General features: G+C 38.2%; 1 protein-coding gene across 9 annotated transcripts in view; it reads left to right on the plus strand.

The window, feature by feature from the left end:
* Positions 1–17,344, plus strand: part of trak1 (trafficking protein, kinesin binding 1) — a 128,850-nt gene that overhangs the window by 61,717 nt on the left and 49,789 nt on the right. The window contains exon 1 of one of the 9 annotated variants that reach the window (XM_031903199.1): positions 4,129–4,258. In XM_031903199.1, the coding sequence (XP_031759059.1) occupies positions 4,195–4,258 (64 nt within the window). In that variant the 5' untranslated portion in view covers positions 4,129–4,194. 9 annotated transcript variants of the gene reach the window in all.

The raw sequence follows: 17,344 nt of genomic DNA on the forward strand, positions 1-17,344 counted from the left end.
CCACACCTGCACTTAGATACAATAAACAGGTCTCATGGGAGAACTGAGACTTGCAGCTTAAAGGGTAATTTCAGCTTTTTAAGCAAAACTGTAATAACACATGAAACAAGACCCTAAAACCCCCAGAAATTTAGTCAGATGGGAGGGGTATTAAGGGGATGTGGTAACAAAAATGGGAGTGGTCAAAATTTCCCTGCTCAATGCACAGCATTTCTTTTTATCCCTCTTTGCATTTTCAAAATGTTTGGAAGCATGACAAGTTAAGGTCTCTATTATCTAATAGAGATGAGGAATCCTTTTTATTTTATAAATCCCTAAAACAATTCTAAACAGCCCTCAAAATGACATGGCTCACTCCCAGCATTGAATATGATGTTCTTTCTAAGGCAGAAGCTGAAACATGCTGCAGAAACCAGTAACTTCCTTATCTAATATATAAAGGTCTGCCTCCATTAGTATACTGAGCCTCCCTTCTCATTTCAATAGGAAGCTGGTCAAAGAGCTGTCTTCTGTGCATACCTAATTGATTTCCATTGGAGCAGAAAGCATGTACAGTAGACTCTGTGACCAACTTCCTATTTAGAGGAGAATAAAGGCTCAGTATACTTAAGGGGGTGGAGCCTGACACTAGATAAAGAAGTGACTGGTTCCTGCAGCATGCTTCAGCTTCTCTTAAAAAAGAAAATCAGACTTGATGTAGGGTGAGAGCTATGTCATCTTGGGGTTGTTTTGGGGATTTAAAAAGTTTATTCTTTATGATGAATTTAATCAGGAACCGGTTGCAGCCAATGTATTTACCTACCAAAATATTGACCTGTGATTACTTTGTACAAAAAAAAAGATTTCTTTACTCTATAAATGTACACACATCAGTGTATGAATTACTAGATGCAAGCTTATTGCATTATGTATAAACCCTACGGTGTGCTGTTATGCCATGTGTGAAAGGGGAAGGCTTTCTTAAAATATACAGTCTCCACCCCTACAGTGCAACCTATCTTGTAGATAAGTATGCTGAAGCAGCTCCATTTGATTGCAGCTATTCTCACTAATGAAAAGGTGAAATACAATTCTGCGAATGAAAGAACATCTTGTGTTCAAAGCAGAACAGTTAATGAGTGGTAGAGTTGTGTGACATGTAGTTCAACCAAAGCTTTAACTACTGTTAATTGAAAGTTTACATTTAAGTTATTTGTGTAAAATTTTTATTACCTAGCAGCAAAGTGACTAAATTAACATTGTATTAAGACATGCTGAATTCCCTGTTTAATTGCTCAAGTAGTGGCTAAATAAAGTAACTGATAAGAAGATATGAATGTCTTGGATCATGGGCTAAGTCATTTCTCTTGCATTACTTAACTGATATCTATAGCTGCACTTAAAGGATGCAGTCTTTCAGTGTCTGCATTGCGTCTTCCAGTCCTTTGTCCTTGAGTGAGTCAAGGTTGCCATGCCTGTATATTCAATATCAGTTTACAATTGTATCCATTTTTAGTATGATAAATTATTTTTTTGTTGTCTTATGTTAATATTTTCCATTCTGTTATTCAGACTGTTAGCCATATATATTGTCATATAGTATTCAATTGTTTGGCCCTTCTGAAGCAGGATGGTTGTATTTCCCACGATAATCCCTGGCCTTGCCATTCTGACTTTGCCAGAGTTTGCCAGTATGTTGGTGCACATATCCCTAAGTTGGATGCCTTAGCTGATGTAGGCCAAACCTGAGCACAATAATTATATATAAGTATATAATTATATATTTATTATAAGGCACAATGTTACATTATGCCATTTGCCCCTCCAATGATATCTCTGAGTATGCAAATTATTTAAGATGAACATTAAATATATGTATTATATTAAATATATGTAATATATGTATTAGTGATGTACAGATGCAAGTCAGAAAAACCTCAACCTGCACCCGACCCTAATATGCCACTGTAGGACCCACACCCAGCAAGTACTTAAGTTCCAAGACAGGGAAATGTCGTGAACAAAGGAAGAATGTGCTTCCCCAGTCTAACGCACACCCAACCCGCAGTGGTCACCCATATTTCAACCCTAACTCATCTGCCGTAAGGGTAAACCTGTGGGTCCCAAGGGTTGCAGTTCAACCCACAGATCAATACTATGTATTGTTTAAGGCAATATGTTAATATGAGTAATATATTTTACTTGTATAGATGGTAGATGGTAGAGTTGCAAGTATTTAGGAAATAGTTCGCCAGCATGCCACTGAAATACACCTGCCTTGCCATATATTAAATACAGGTAACTCTTACAGCGACTGCAGCTTCTGTCTGTAACTAGAGAAAATGTACGTTATACATAATATAGAATATTTGTAAGCATGACAACAACTTTACTCTACAGTATTACAGAAATGAAAAAACAATTACCATTATTTATACAGCTCCCATTATTTACAATGCACTTTGTGATGGATGGATATTTTTTTGAATGCATGCCTAAACCCAATAATAGTATTTTTGCTAAGTGCATGGGGGTTAGCAGTTTAAGGTTAAAGGAAAAGTAACATTAACATTTTTTAAGTAAAAAAGCTATTGTACCCTGCACCAATAACTGCCCTATCCTGCAAACCACTTAGTATTTTAAATGCTTTAATAGAAAATACCTGCTAAAACTTGGCTTCCTGTCAATTGAACTACAGCGATACGGCGAAGGAAGGAGCAGCATCCACTATGCAATAATGGATTGATCGAGCTTAGCCTTCTTTCTGTATAGGAAGGAGTCGGGCTAGGCTCGATTAATCGATCGTCGCATAGTGGATGCTGCTCCTTAGTGTTACTTTTCTTAAGAAGCGGGAGTATAGCACATTCATGCTTAAGCCTCTTAAAGTTTAAATGTTTTGGACCTAATATGGTGGCTGACATCACTAGTCAATAGAATGTCATCTTCTACAGACACTGGTTGGCATGTAGGCTGAAAGGTGTGTTCAGCAAAAAAGGACTACCAAACAGTTGTTTCTACCACACCCGTATGTCATCTAAACAAAACTGGTAGGAAGCAAAGAGGGAGGTCAGGAAAGAAATTATATACCTATAAGCCTCGGAAGAGAAATTAAAAGGATTACAATTCTTCTAAAAAGAAGAAACAAATGTAAATGAAGGATGGATGTAATAGGGATTTCCCACAGTATTGCATTGTTTCCAAGCCTTTGCAACAAACAAAGATAATCGCTTTACCTTTATATGGCAATCATTAATTTTGGTAACTAAGATACATTTGCCCACTACACAGATATTGGTAATTAGAGCTGCTTTTTACAGTTATAATCAAATCTTGTATCAAATAAAAAGAAAATAACACGAATATTTTTAGGACCATGTCATGCAGGATTCTTTCCCAGCACACAGGCTGACAATCTACCCTTTTGCTTAAAAAATATTCTAGTTGTACCTGCACCCTGAAGCATTTAATCCGCCCTATCGCAGGCAAGCACACCTGAAATCCGCCAACAAACACAAGACTTGTGTTTTTTGATGCAAATTATGGTAAAAACCCTTATCCACAAAGTCCCAAGCGTTTCATATAATAGATCCAACACCCCTAATATGAAACTATGAAGGCTGCAAGTGTGTGACATGCACCACTGGGTTAAGCAATATATAACTTACCTTTTATATCCATATGTTTGTAAAGGAAAATGCTTATAACTGCCACCCTCCCCTCCCAAAAAAGGGCTTAATCACAAGGGCTTAAGGGTAATGGGAGTTTGTATTGCCTCCCTCTGTTTAATACTGGCTCCCTGAAAGTCAGCACTCACATGCCTCGGCATCATTTCCTGGCCAGCCAGTCTCCATGGTAACCTGTAGTCTCAGTGATGTACAGGGACCAGATTAGTATCAAAAAGCAAAGCTGCAGGCATTTGTTGGTGGTGTGTGCCCCTGACGTCAGTGTCTGAGCTTATTGATAGGGCAGCCGTGTCAACTCCCATCCAAGATGATTCCACAGCGCTCCTTAATCTGAACATGCTGCCAATGCTGTCTACTGCAGAATTCCTTCAATTTCTTATTTAATTCCTATGTGCACCATGCAGCATCAGCATTCTGTGCCCCTGTTTGCATTGTGGGTCATGGTAAAAGCATGCTGGCTTGGCTGTGTTTCACCTGGCCTCTGAAAACAGAGTGGAAAGGCCATTCTTGGTTTTATTAAGGGACACTGACTATGCAGAAATTCATCGAGGAGGATTACTACGCGCTGGACTGGTGCTATGAGGATTGTGCAGATGGTAAGGATGTTGCCTGCCTGGTGCTGTTACCCAGTGATTTAATTTAACTAGTGAGATTTTGGGAGACTGCTTTAATAGCACATGGCTCTGAACACGCAGCAAATCATTTAAATGCTGTCAAAGTGTGAAATGGACTTGTATTTTATATATAATCTTAGAAATAACTATGTAATGTGCAGAACTGATAGATATAAATCCTGTTTAAGTGAATGAAATGTAAACTAACGCATGTTCACTTTTATGCAGTGAGAGGGTGGGGTGATGGGGACTGAAACTCTCCCATGCTGTACCAATATGTTTTATGGAACTTTGATTTCTTTATGATTCATTATTGTGTGTGTTAAACAGATACAGGTGACTTGTTTTCATAACAGACCTCATGAAATGTCAGAAGTGTCAGACTTGATTTCTTTCTGTAACTTTTGACAGACAGAAGGCCAAGGCTCCTTAGCCAAAAGAAAAACAATAGATTATCTTTTCATTTATCAAATGCTATTGAAATGAATTTGTGGGGTCTTGAGACTGTTCTGTAAATAGAAGCTGATGTAACATATTGGAAAGTTGCAGGAGCAAGACTGCAGAGTGTTGCAGAGAAATCATCTATTCCATGCCTGCTTTAGAGTAATGTTGGCGTTGATTGTAACAAAAGGACATTCCTCCCAGATATTTTATGCTCTGCTTCTATATTGTGATACTTATGTTTGTATTATATCTGTTGGCATAGCTTCTGGGAAAAATTGTGTTTTTAAGCAGCTTCTTGAGTCAGTCGTCAGAAATAAAGCAAATGAGCCAGCCTTTTGCTGTGTCCTATTTGCTCATACACAGTGAGATTATCTGTGATGTCAGCTGAAAGAAATCTCATCATGTACAATCCATGTTATGGTCCCTTGCAAGCCCCTTCAAGAACATGGTTAGTCTCCCAAATAAAGTCACTGGTACTAAAACTGTCTGACAGGACTGTCTCATGCTATCCGGTTATAAAAAGTACAAAACCAGCTAGCTGCCTTTCCTGTGTAAAGTTTTTACCTGGATTGCTTAATTTAAAGAGTTCTGCTCATTCATTTTCTTACTCTTATTCTTAAATATGTTGCATTATGATGGTGGTACCTTAAAGGGCAATGAAAGGTTGATATAAATTAAAAGTAAGTCTAAAGGCATTCTTTTTAAGTACTTACTGCATATCTAAATTCCCAGATCCCTGCTTGCTTCTCTGAGATATGGTGCTGGCAGAGCCTACAGCAGTGTGAAGACTTCAGTGACATCACTGAAATCTCTCTCCCCTTCCTGTAGGTGCCAGCGGCATAAACACTTATGAGGTAATATAAAAACAATAAAAAAAAAATATGCTCTGCATCAACAAATTTTCCTTTTTATGCAGTTTTTTTTGTGCAAAATGTAATACAGGTTCTTACAAACCTGCTATATAGTGATACATCTTAAGAAAAACATTCTCTTACCAGTTCCACTTCCTGTGTCTGGTGAAGGAAGGGTAAATATAAAGATATCTGCAGCTAGGCACCTAGTGCCCTCAACCTGCAAAGAGAATGAGCACACACTAGGAAGGCTCTGTTTAATACACATTCTCTATGCATAAAGCGGTAAGGGTAGCAAGGAGTCAACATTCTTATTGTGTTGTGTAATGGGAGTCTGAAAAATTAAATTATGGAATACCCTTCCCCTTGCACACCTGTAGAACTCACAAGTGGGATGGGGAGAAAACTGAGGGCTAAAAAACATTGTTTGGATAAGAACTCATATTTATCAGCAGATGCTTTGTTTTATAAGGGAAAACTAGGCTTAAAAAAGATTTAAGGCACAGAACATTTACAGTCTCACAACTAATTTTCAGGTTGGCCTGAAATCCATGGATCCAAGGGGGTAACTGGTAGTGTGTTATGGGCAGGTTTCAAGCCAAACATCCTTCATGACCCCAAACTGTTGGTGACATAATCAACCATTCCCTGTCCCCCTTCAGTGATACACTCTGTCCCTACCCAGCTGTTTTATTGCTAGGGGGCAGGTCAGGTGCTCCATAAATATTGGGCCTTGGTGGTGGTGGGTCAGGAAACTTGTGACCCCCACATCACTGGATCTTACATGAGCTGTGGCGAGCATCAAGTTATCTTTCAGTAAAGACGACTGGTCTTGATGCTCCAATCATCCAAAAGACCTATATCTGTCAAAAAATCTCCAATGTTTTGGCAGCCTGAAACATTGTCATTATAATACATCCATTTTTTTCTATTTGGAACAAGCCCCTGGAGTGCCAATTATTCTTTTCTTTATATGCCCCGTATTGAATCTGACACCCAGCTGTTGCTAGGATTTGGAGAGCACCCTTATGAAGATATATATTTAAGTTGTGAGAGGACATAAAGGACAACTGAAGGACGCATAATCTATTTTCTTCCCATGTGACTTAATTATTGCTTAGAGCTTGTGTGTTTCCCAGTGTGTAAACCAGCAGCTCTGTGCAAGGATGGTTAATGATGTTTGATGCTTTTGCTTGCCTCTTCCACACTGAGGCCAGTCCACTGTGCAGGCGCAGAGTAAAATATGTGCGCATGTTCAGTAGGCACATATACGCCTGTGTTGTAGGGCAGTATGCATTAATGTTTCTGACTGTAGTTTGGGAAGGGCCAAGTGCCATGAATGCAATTTGTTTTTTTTATAAAAAAAAAAATGCAGTGTAGCCCCAAAATGCTGTATGTACCCTTGGTTTTTCTCCAGTTTGAGCATTTATATATGTATGCTACGGTTGGTATATACAGTATATGTGGATTTTTCAGCAAGGAATAAGAAACTAGATTTTGCCAGTGCTATTTTGTAACCATATATATATATTTAAGGTTGCACTGTAGTGAATAAAGGGTATGTTGGGGCATGCAATGTTCTGATCTCCCCTACCTGTTTGCATACATACATCTGTAGCATACATGCTGCCACATAAGGTCACTTTTTAAAGGAGAAGGAAAGGCTAATAAAGAGTTAATCTCAAGCTGCAGGCAGCTGCCCATATTTCTCCTGTTCAGATGATCAGAAGCCCGCCAAAAAAATGCTGAGCTATGTAAAGAAAATTCCCATAATGCCACGCTCCTGCACCAAGACTAAGACTGCTGTACATGCCCAGTTTGTAAGACTGTGAAGAAGCTTCTTGCTGACTGGCTCAGATCACGCATTTCTAAGGGAGGGGAAGGAGTTCTTAGCATTCTTGAGGGAAGGGGAGCAGGAGAGAGGAGAGCACTGCCTAGACTTTGGCACAAGAATTACAGAGACAGAGACAAAAAATCCGGTTTCTTTTGATAGAGGACTTAGTGCAGCGTTTCCGTAAATGCTTATGGCTGTATTTACATAGACCTTTCTGATAAAGCTTACTTAGTTTTAACCTTTCCTTCTCCTTTACCATTAGAAGCACCTATGCAATATGCTAATGGACAAAAAACATAAGGTTGTTGGAAGGTCAGATGATAATATAAGGTTAGTGTCCAAGGAAAAGGTTAGTCGCCTGTGATAGATCTCTACGGCCGTGGGCAACTAATCTTTCCAAAATGCCTTTACATCGGCAACAAAGGGAATTGCTAGTGGAAAGGCCTACTCACCGCCTCGGTTTTTTAAAATCTGAAGTTGCCTGCAGGAGGGAACTTGGCTTTATGTTAGGGTAATGTCCCACAGAGGGACTAGTCACCCCAGTAACCCTAAGAGTAATGTCCCACATAGAGAGTAGCAGAGATTACCTGCGGGCAATTGATCTTACATGGCAGCATGTATGCTACAGAATAAACAATGCCAAGAAAACATTTATGTTCTGCTGATGCTACAGTCTGGTATGATATTGAGATGCAAGTGAAAGTGCGCATGTGGAACTGTATGCTTACCTTAGCTCTTAGCCTGTCAAATGTGCCATTGTTAATTCCTGTTTGACTGGCACATTCAGGGTGTTCTGAGATTATCTGGAATAAGAATAAATAAAGTGTGTTGTCATTAAAGATCTTAACGTAGCTGTGCTAAACATCCCATGTTTGTTTTTCAAATGTAACTTCCTGCATTTTTATGAACGTAAAGAGAGATGCATGTTGAACTCACAAATACACACTTAAAGGAGAAGGAAAGGCTAATAAAGAGTTAATCTCAAGCTGCAGGCATACCTTCAGTTCTCTTAATAGTGCCCTAAAGTCTCCCCATAAATGTCCTGTTCAGATGATCAGAAGCCTCCAAGGAAAAAAAAAAACGCTTAGCACTGTAAAGAAAATTCCCATAATGCCACGCTCCTGCACCAAGACCAGTGTACATGCACAGTGTGTAAGACTATGAGGAAGCTTCCTGCTGATTGACTCAGACCACACATTTTGAAGGGGGGGATAGAGTTCTTAGCATTCTTGGGGGAGGGGGGAGCAGGAGAGTGGAGAGAGCTGCACAGACTCTGGCACAGGAAAAACAAAGAGACAAGAAATCATGTTTCTTTTGACTGAAAACTCAGTGCAGCGTTTTTTGTGTGTGCTTATGGCTGTATTTACATAGACCTTTCTGATAAAGCTTACTTAGTTTTTACCTTTCCTTTCCCTTTAATAGTGTTAAAAATTATATGTATCTCTGACACACTCAGCGTGCATTTTTATGTATTATTAATATACTATTTTGTAATTGCTTATTATTTTAACAACCAATCATATTGATCTTCCATTCTGACATTCAAATTAGTGCCTGGTTACTAATGTATTTGAGCCCTAGCAACCTGTTACCAGTTGTAGTTCCAAGCCTGAGTGATCAAAAAATGTAATTATATTAAAAAAAAAAAACAACAACCCACAAGTAATTAAAAAAGGGGTAATTGTAGAATGTCTTACAATATTGCTGTCTACCCCATTATAAATGTTCATTTTCAGATATGCTACCATTTTAATGATAGAGGCAGACGACCGGCAGTCTTGTCAGAGCTATAGTCCTGTCTAATACAATACAGCAGTGCTGTGGAACGTGTCTTTCTGTGTGTAGCTCGCAGGGTTAATGAATCATTGAGATGTAACCTGCAGTCCCACCCTCTTTAGGTGTAGTAGTATCAGCCAACACTTCCTTGCTGCAGTTGCTATGAAACTGGGAGCTACCATTCACGCTGCAGTTAGGGGAGAGCAAAGCCTTTAGCATTTATTTGTTTACAAGGATTGCTGCTGAAGGAATGCAGCCATTGTTTCCATAAAATTGGGTTGCTAATCAAGGCAGGTTGTTTGGATTTTACAAGCTAAAAAAATGCCTAGAGAGGGATAGTACAGGTGCAGTTTATGACGTGGGAGTAACCCTGGTCCCTCCTGGTTCCTGTGTCAGTAGTGTCAGAGCTTTGTGCACTATAGCGTTTCATCCTAACTATGTGAGCAGCTGGGGATGCTGCCCCGCAAGTGGGGCTCCCCTGTCCTCTTGCTGTGCCACCAATGTGGCCTCAAGGGGCTACCAAGTCATTATCTCTCTGTGCTAAGAAACGGGATTTCCATTCATTGTACCTCGGCCAGCCCTGGGATTGCTTACAATTGCTATTCTAATAATGTCCTATTTTGAGCCACTGACTGAAGAAGAGAGTTATGAGTGTGACTGTGAGAATGAGCAGGAAACAAGTTATGAAGATGCTTCTGACCAGCTGGACTTTGTGGAAGAAGGTAAAATTAAAAGACAGATTAATGTAGTCTTTTTTTTTTTTTTTTTTTCTGTGTTTAAAAATAATATGGCTATGGGATCCCTATTACAGAAACCTATTATCCAGAAAGCTCTGAATTATAGGAAGGCCATGTCCCTTAGACTCCATTTAAAACAAATTATTCTAACTTTTGAAAATTATTTCCCTTTTCTCTGTAATAAAACAGTAGTTTGTACTTCTTAGCAGACTTAAGATATGATCCAAATTATAGCAGGGTCCTAAGCATTCTGGATAATGGATCCTATACATGTATTAAACTGACCCTGGATATGGTTGCCAAAGTTTGTCCTTTATTCCCTCATGTTCATCATGGTGTAATAAAATGCTGAGCTGTGTGCTTCTCTGCTGCTTTTGGTTTTGGTGCATGAGAGTCTGTGACCATACTGCTAAAAAGCACCAGTAATATTTTTAATGCTGAAAGAAAAATTATATTAGAGGAAAGATCACCTTGAACCTTGAAGACAATTGGCCATTTTTGTTTTATTGTATAAAAATGTTGTTCTGCAGGTCAGAGTTTATCAGGTTGCTTGGGTCAGGTAACAGCAGCCAGACTGAAATTCAAAGTTTAGGTTGGGTTTAGAAGAATAAAAATGCAAATAATTTAAAAGTTAAATACCAATTGGCAAACTTCATTTCTTTTGTATAATATTACAGTTTACCAGATTTCTTTGCTGAACACCTTGCAAATTTTGTTATGCCACACCAAATCGGTCTTCAGTTTATTCTGTCAAATCACAACTTTATTACTATAATTATGTTTAACTTATCTCTGTTAAATGTAATGAAGGGGTTATGAGAGTTTTTTAGAATTTTACCTCCACTCTTTATATGCCTTAACCCTGTTCCTCATAATAAGTGGCCTCACATTTAGCATGCGCCTATGGTACACTGAGAAGTGTATGCTGATTGTACTTTGTTGAACTTTAAAGTTTGAACTGAAGATATTTGAAATTAATACCTATAAAATATTAAACCTTTTTAAATGCATTATGCTTTATAAAGCAAAAATAATATAAGCTGCAGTAGCGGAGACCTGCAACTGAACCTGCAGGTATTCCCAGTTTACAAACGGCCACTTACTACAGCAATAAACTATTACTGTCATCAATTATAAATTACATTATTATTGTGCAATCAACATTTTAATTATGGTAAGAGTGGCTGTAACTATTGTTAGTTGTGCTTGATCAGCTTTTTGGCATGTAAATTTGTAGTGTAGGTATATTAGTAGCTGTGTGTTTGTGTGTGTATATATATATATATATATATATATATATATATACATATATATACATATATATATATATACATATATATATACATATATATATATATACATATATATATATATATATATATATATATACATATATATATACATATATATATATATATATATATATATATATATATACATATATATATACATATATATATATATATATACATATATATATACATATATATATATATATATATATATATATACATATATATATATATACATATATATATACATATATATATATATATATATATATATACATATATATATACATATATATACATACACACACACACACACACACACACACACACACACACACACACACACACACACACACACACACACACACACACACACACACACACACACACACACACACACAGACACAGACACACATGTTTTTCAGTAACTAAGCTAAAAATTAAATCATTTTTTTTACTACACTTGGATCTTGTTTTTTTGTAGCAGATATAGAGTTGGGTTTTTATTCCACTTCTTCCATCTAGGTTAGAGATGGAAAAGATTCCAGGATTTTACCCCCTGTTTCTCCTTTTGGCTTGCTAATCCTTCAAACAAACATTGATAAAATGCCACTTTGGACTTAGTTGTTCTGGAAAAACAACTAACCATTGTTGTTAATACACTAGTGGTTGGGATTTTTTAAATGAAAGGTCACCTTCACTAGTTTCAAATAGTACACCACAATTATACATTTTTTTTAATTCCTTTCCATTTTTACCATTTACTAAAGTTTAAAGCACAGAAAAACTTGAATTCACTAGGGTTGCCAATATGTTGGACACCCCAGTGAATTCAGTCACTAGTAGCAGTGCCCCACAGCTAAAAATAATCTATGTGCCTCCACCATAATGGGGGGGGGGGAGCTTGCACCCTTAACTACCCCCCGCACCCTGTCATTTGTGACAGCAAGGGATGGGGGAGCTGGTGGAACCATAGTGATTGTTCATGCCCCTCTTTGGTAGTGGCAGTTGTGCCACTGGTAGGTTTGTACCCCTAGGTAAGTGTGTTTTTTTTCCTAAAAGGAGCAGAACTTGCTTTTATTTTTAACTTCAAGCTACTGCAGATGTGCACAGTACCATGGTACCAAAGTCTAACTGAGGTTTGGCTGTGAACACAAGATAAGTTAATGGCATGGAGCTGCAGAAGAAACTTCCCTAGGCCATTGCAAGTTTTTTTTCCTAAAAGGAACAGTATCCCAGGGAATAAACCTAGTGACTGAATTCACTCTGGGATGCCTAACATATTGGCACCACCAAGCGAATTCAGCTATTCTTGTTTGTTAAATGGCTTCTCCACCTAAAATCTGTTTGTGTTATTAGGCTTAATGAAAGGAAATGTCATTCTAAACAACTTTCCAATATGCATTGATCACAAAGGTCAAAAGTTATTTACAAAGGTAGTTATAAGTTGTAAAAGGGATCAGTTCTCTTCCAAGTCTGTTAATGAGCAGGCTAGCAACATTTTTTTCAGAAGTGCAGCTAATGTAAACATGCTGTTTTTAATAGTAATTACATTTACCAGCAACCATTGAAATTTTTAATTCATGTACAGTGGTGTGAAAAACTATTTGCCCCCTTCCTGATTTCTTATTCTTTTGCATGTTTGTCACACTTAAATGTTTCTGCTCATCAAAAACCGTTAACTATTAGTCAAAGATAACATAATTGAACACAAAATGCAGTTTTTAAATGAAGGTTTACGTTATTAAGGGAGAAAAAAAACTCCAAATCTACATGGCCCTGTGTGAAAAAGTGATTGCCCCCCTTGTTAAAAAATAACTTAACTGTGGTTTATCACACCTGAGTTCAATTTCTGTAGTCACCCCCAGGCCTGATTACTGCCACACCTGTTTCAATCAAGAAATCACTTAAATAGGAGCTACCTGACACAGAGAAGTAGACCAAAAGCACCTCAAAAGCTAGACATCATGCCAAGATCCAAAGAAATTGAGGAACAAATGAGAACAAAAGTAATTGAGATCTATCAGTCTGGTAAAGGTTATAAAGCCATTTCTAAAGCTTTGGGACTCCAGCGAACCACAGTGAGAGCCATTATCCACAAATGGCAAAAACATGGAACAGTGGTGAACCTTCCCAGGAGTGGCTGGCCGACCAAAATTACCCCAAGAGCGCAGAGACAACTCATCCGAGAGGCCACAAAAGACCCCAGGACAACATCTAAAGAACTGCAGGCCTCACTTGCCTCAATTAAGGTCAGTGTTCACGACTCCACCATAAGAAAGAGACTGGGCAAAAACGGCCTGCATGGCAGATTTCCAAGGCGCAAACCACTTTTAAGCAAAAAGAACATTATGGCTCGTCTCAATTTTGCTAAAAAACATCTCAATGATTGCCAAGACTTTTGAGAAAATACCTTGTGGACCGACGAGACAAAAGTTGAACTTTTTGGAAGGTGCGTGTCCCGTTACATCTGGCGTAAAAGTAACACAGCATTTCAGAAAAAGAACATCATACCAACAGTAAAATATGGTGGTGGTAGTGTGATGGTCTGGGGTTGTTTTGCTGCTTCAGGACCTGGAAGGCTTGCTGTGATAGATGGAACCATGAATTCTACTGTCTACCAAAAAATCCTGAAGGAGAATGTCCGGCCATCTGTTCGTCAACTCAAGCTGAAGCGATCTTGGGTGCTGCAGCAGGACAATGACCCAAAACACACCAGCAAATCCACCTCTGAATGGCTGAAGAAAAACAAAATGAAGACTTTGGAGTGGCCTAGTCAAAGTCCTGACCTGAATCCTATTGAGATGTTGTGGCATGACCTTAAAAAGGCAGTTCATGCTAGAAAACCCTCAAATAAAGCTGAATTACAACAATTCTGCAAAGATGAGCGGGCCAAAATTCCTCCAGAGCGCTGTAAAAGACTCGTTGCAAGTTATCGCAAACGCTTGATTGCAGTTATTGCTGCTAAGGGTGGCCCAACCAGTTATTAGGTTCAGGGGGCAATTACTTTTTCACACAGGGCCATGTAGGTTTGGATTTTGTTTCTCCCTAAATAATAAAAACCCTCGTTTAAAAACTGCATTTTGTGTTTACTTGTGTTATCTTTGACTAATAGTTAAATGTGTTTGATGATCAGAAACATTTTGTGTGACAAACATGCAAAAGAATAAGAAATCAGGAAGGGGGCAAATAGTTTTTCACACCACTGTATATTGTAAAGTTACTGAGAATTACAATTTCATTATTGCAAACAAGTTTTTCGGTGGTAGGCTTCTTTTAGTTAAAAACAAATTCAAATGAAGTTTCCCCATCTCATCTTTCCTAATTCAGCTCAGTAAGCTTGTTTCCCCTGACTTCCAAAACTGTTACAGTTGAATACATTGCTTGATACTTTGCTCATCAGCTGCTGTTTCGGCTCCTACTCAACACCAGCCCAAGCTATACTAAATTTGTCACAGAGTGACTGTTATAATAGATGGATTGTATGTTGCCATGCTTAAGCAGGTTAGAAAGTCAGCAGCCTGGTTTACAGAGTTTATACGGTAGAGAGGAGCGCTGGACAATTAAAGATATTGCCTTATTTACCAACCACTTACTTTCCAGTGCAGGCTGGTTTTGTGTACCACTCACTGTCAGTGACATGAAGCACATGTCTAAAATAAGTGCAGCCTGCAGACCCAGGTAGTTCTCTGGCAAGCATTTTTTCTAAAAGTAAATGTACTGGTGGCAATATTATGATTTTGATTGCAAAATCACCACTGCTTTATTTATAGTACAGGTGATATACATGGGTGTGTGCTACAGAGCAAATGGGTTCAAAGTTATTGTACCTTTTCGTGCCGTCTTCTGACTCAAGTTATCTTGATAGCTTCTCTAAGAAACAGCAATGAACAATGGAGATCACATAATTATAAGCATTATCTTGAGCTATCTAGCAGGCCATCAGCAGTAATTCCACAATAAATTGCTCAGGGTGTGTAATCTGTAATCTGTATTAGACTATATATCAATTCTTTGGTAAGAACTGTGATTACACCTTGCCTTTTTCCCTTAAGACCAAAGCTTTTAGTTCACTGCAGTATAGCCATTGTTCATAAATAGCTAGCACCCACCAACAGTTTGTAGAGAGAAAGTAGTTTACCATATAGATAATGGGCAACTCACCTAATCTGAATAATTAAACCAGGGCCTGTATTTACCATACTGGTTGCCAGGGGATCTGTTTACATTTTGATCTGGTCACATAAACAGTGCTGTCCTTAAGGGTCGTGGCAGACGGGGCGATTAGTCGCCGCGCGACAAATCTCCCCATGCCATCCCACCGGCTAGAATGTAAATCGCTGGTGGGATTGCGATTGCGGCGCTGCACATGCCATCCCACCGGTGATTTACATTTTAGCTGGTGGGATGACATTTTGGGGAGATTAGTCACCCGCAACAAAGGAGATTTATCGCATGGCGACTAATATCCCTGTGTGCCACAACCCTAAAGTGTGCAATTTACTATATCAGCCATCGCCCCCATCACACCTTACTTATCACTGCGTATTTGCCTTTATGCATATAAATGTAAGGTGCCGTATTTCTTGTCACAGCTCTGGAGTTTTTTATTTTACTTTTTTTAAATTATTTATTTTCAGATGGTAAGATGTACCAAATGTACCTGGTCACCAGTCTGCCAACAAACTTTGTGCAAGCCATCAAGTTCTTTGTGCCAATAGAGGTGTTTCAGCACCATATTGCCCTAATGCACAAAGTTAGAACTGAATGGTCAATAATTGTTCGCTAAAACCAGGGAATACTTTTATCTGTCACACTCCACAAACATACATGTGTACATGTTTAGGCATATATAAATATGTAACTATATAAAAAAAGGATATAGTTTTAGTTGTGCAAGTGGTGCAGCTTTTCTTTAATTGTTGCATCTGTCAGTAAGCCACTCTATGGATTTTGGGTCATGCTGCTAATTAGTCAAGTGTCCCTTATTGTTTTGGAAGGTGACCATGGAGATTAATTAAAAACAGAGTGCCTACTCATAAAAGCTTTCCTGTGCATTTTTATACATCGTGGATGCCAGGTGTTCGCTATAAACAGTCTTGCTGCTTCTTCAGGTGTAGTGGGAAATTCATAACAGACCAAAACTGGAGTTGTAGAGAAGTCAAATCTTAATTTTCATACAGCTGCAAATTGTTTACTCCATCTTAGAAAGGAGAACAAAACCCTAAAATGAATATGGCTAAAAATGCCATATTTTATATAACAATCTTACTGCACTGGCCTAAAGGTTCAGCATCTCGATAGCAGCAATGATCCAGGACTTTACAGTTGTCATAGGAGCTCCCCATCTTGGAAAGTGTCTTGAACACTCACATGCTGAGTGTGCTTTAGGCACCAGTTGAGAAGCTAAGCTTGGGGGTCATCCACATCATCATTCAGAAAATGAGGTTGGCCTGTCATATAAACTGATGCTGCAGGGCTGATTATTATCACTGGTTTCAGAGCTGCCATGTAGTTAATTATCTGTATTAATTACTAATCAGCCTTATATTGTGACATTTATATTCTATATATGCAGTTATGGGTGTCCAAAAATAGGGGGCACTATTTTATTTAGTAATTATACTGGCTTTTTGGTGTTTTATATGCTCATTATCCATTTTCTGTAGTAATTATAATGCATGTCTGGGGTATGTTTTGTAAAATGCCTGTGGCATTTAGGGTTAAAGTGTACATAGCATTTTTGGAGGCACAGATCTTCACTGCTAAAGGATTGTGGGTTTTTTGGGCTGGTATAGAAGGCTAAAATGTAATGTACAACATTTCTGACCCACTTTTATAAAATGGACATTATTAAGGTAAAGAAATGTTGGTAATAATGCCAACACGTCAATTGTTCTAACAGTCAAATTTTACTTCAGTTTCATATTATTGAAGTAATTCCTTAAAGAACTCCCAACAAATTCTTTAGTATTTGAATAGTGAATTTCAATTTTATATAACATGAGGTTGGCACATGTAGTTTTAACCCATGTACAGTACAATACTTGGAACTGAAATGTTTTTTGAAAGCAGGGCTGTGGAGTCGGTACATACATCCTTTGACTCATCAATTTATGGTTCCTTCGACTCTG

The sequence above is a fragment of the Xenopus tropicalis genome, chromosome 6, assembly GCF_000004195.4.
Source record: "Xenopus tropicalis strain Nigerian chromosome 6, UCB_Xtro_10.0, whole genome shotgun sequence".
In the NCBI taxonomy this organism is placed as follows: domain Eukaryota; kingdom Metazoa; phylum Chordata; class Amphibia; order Anura; family Pipidae; genus Xenopus; species Xenopus tropicalis.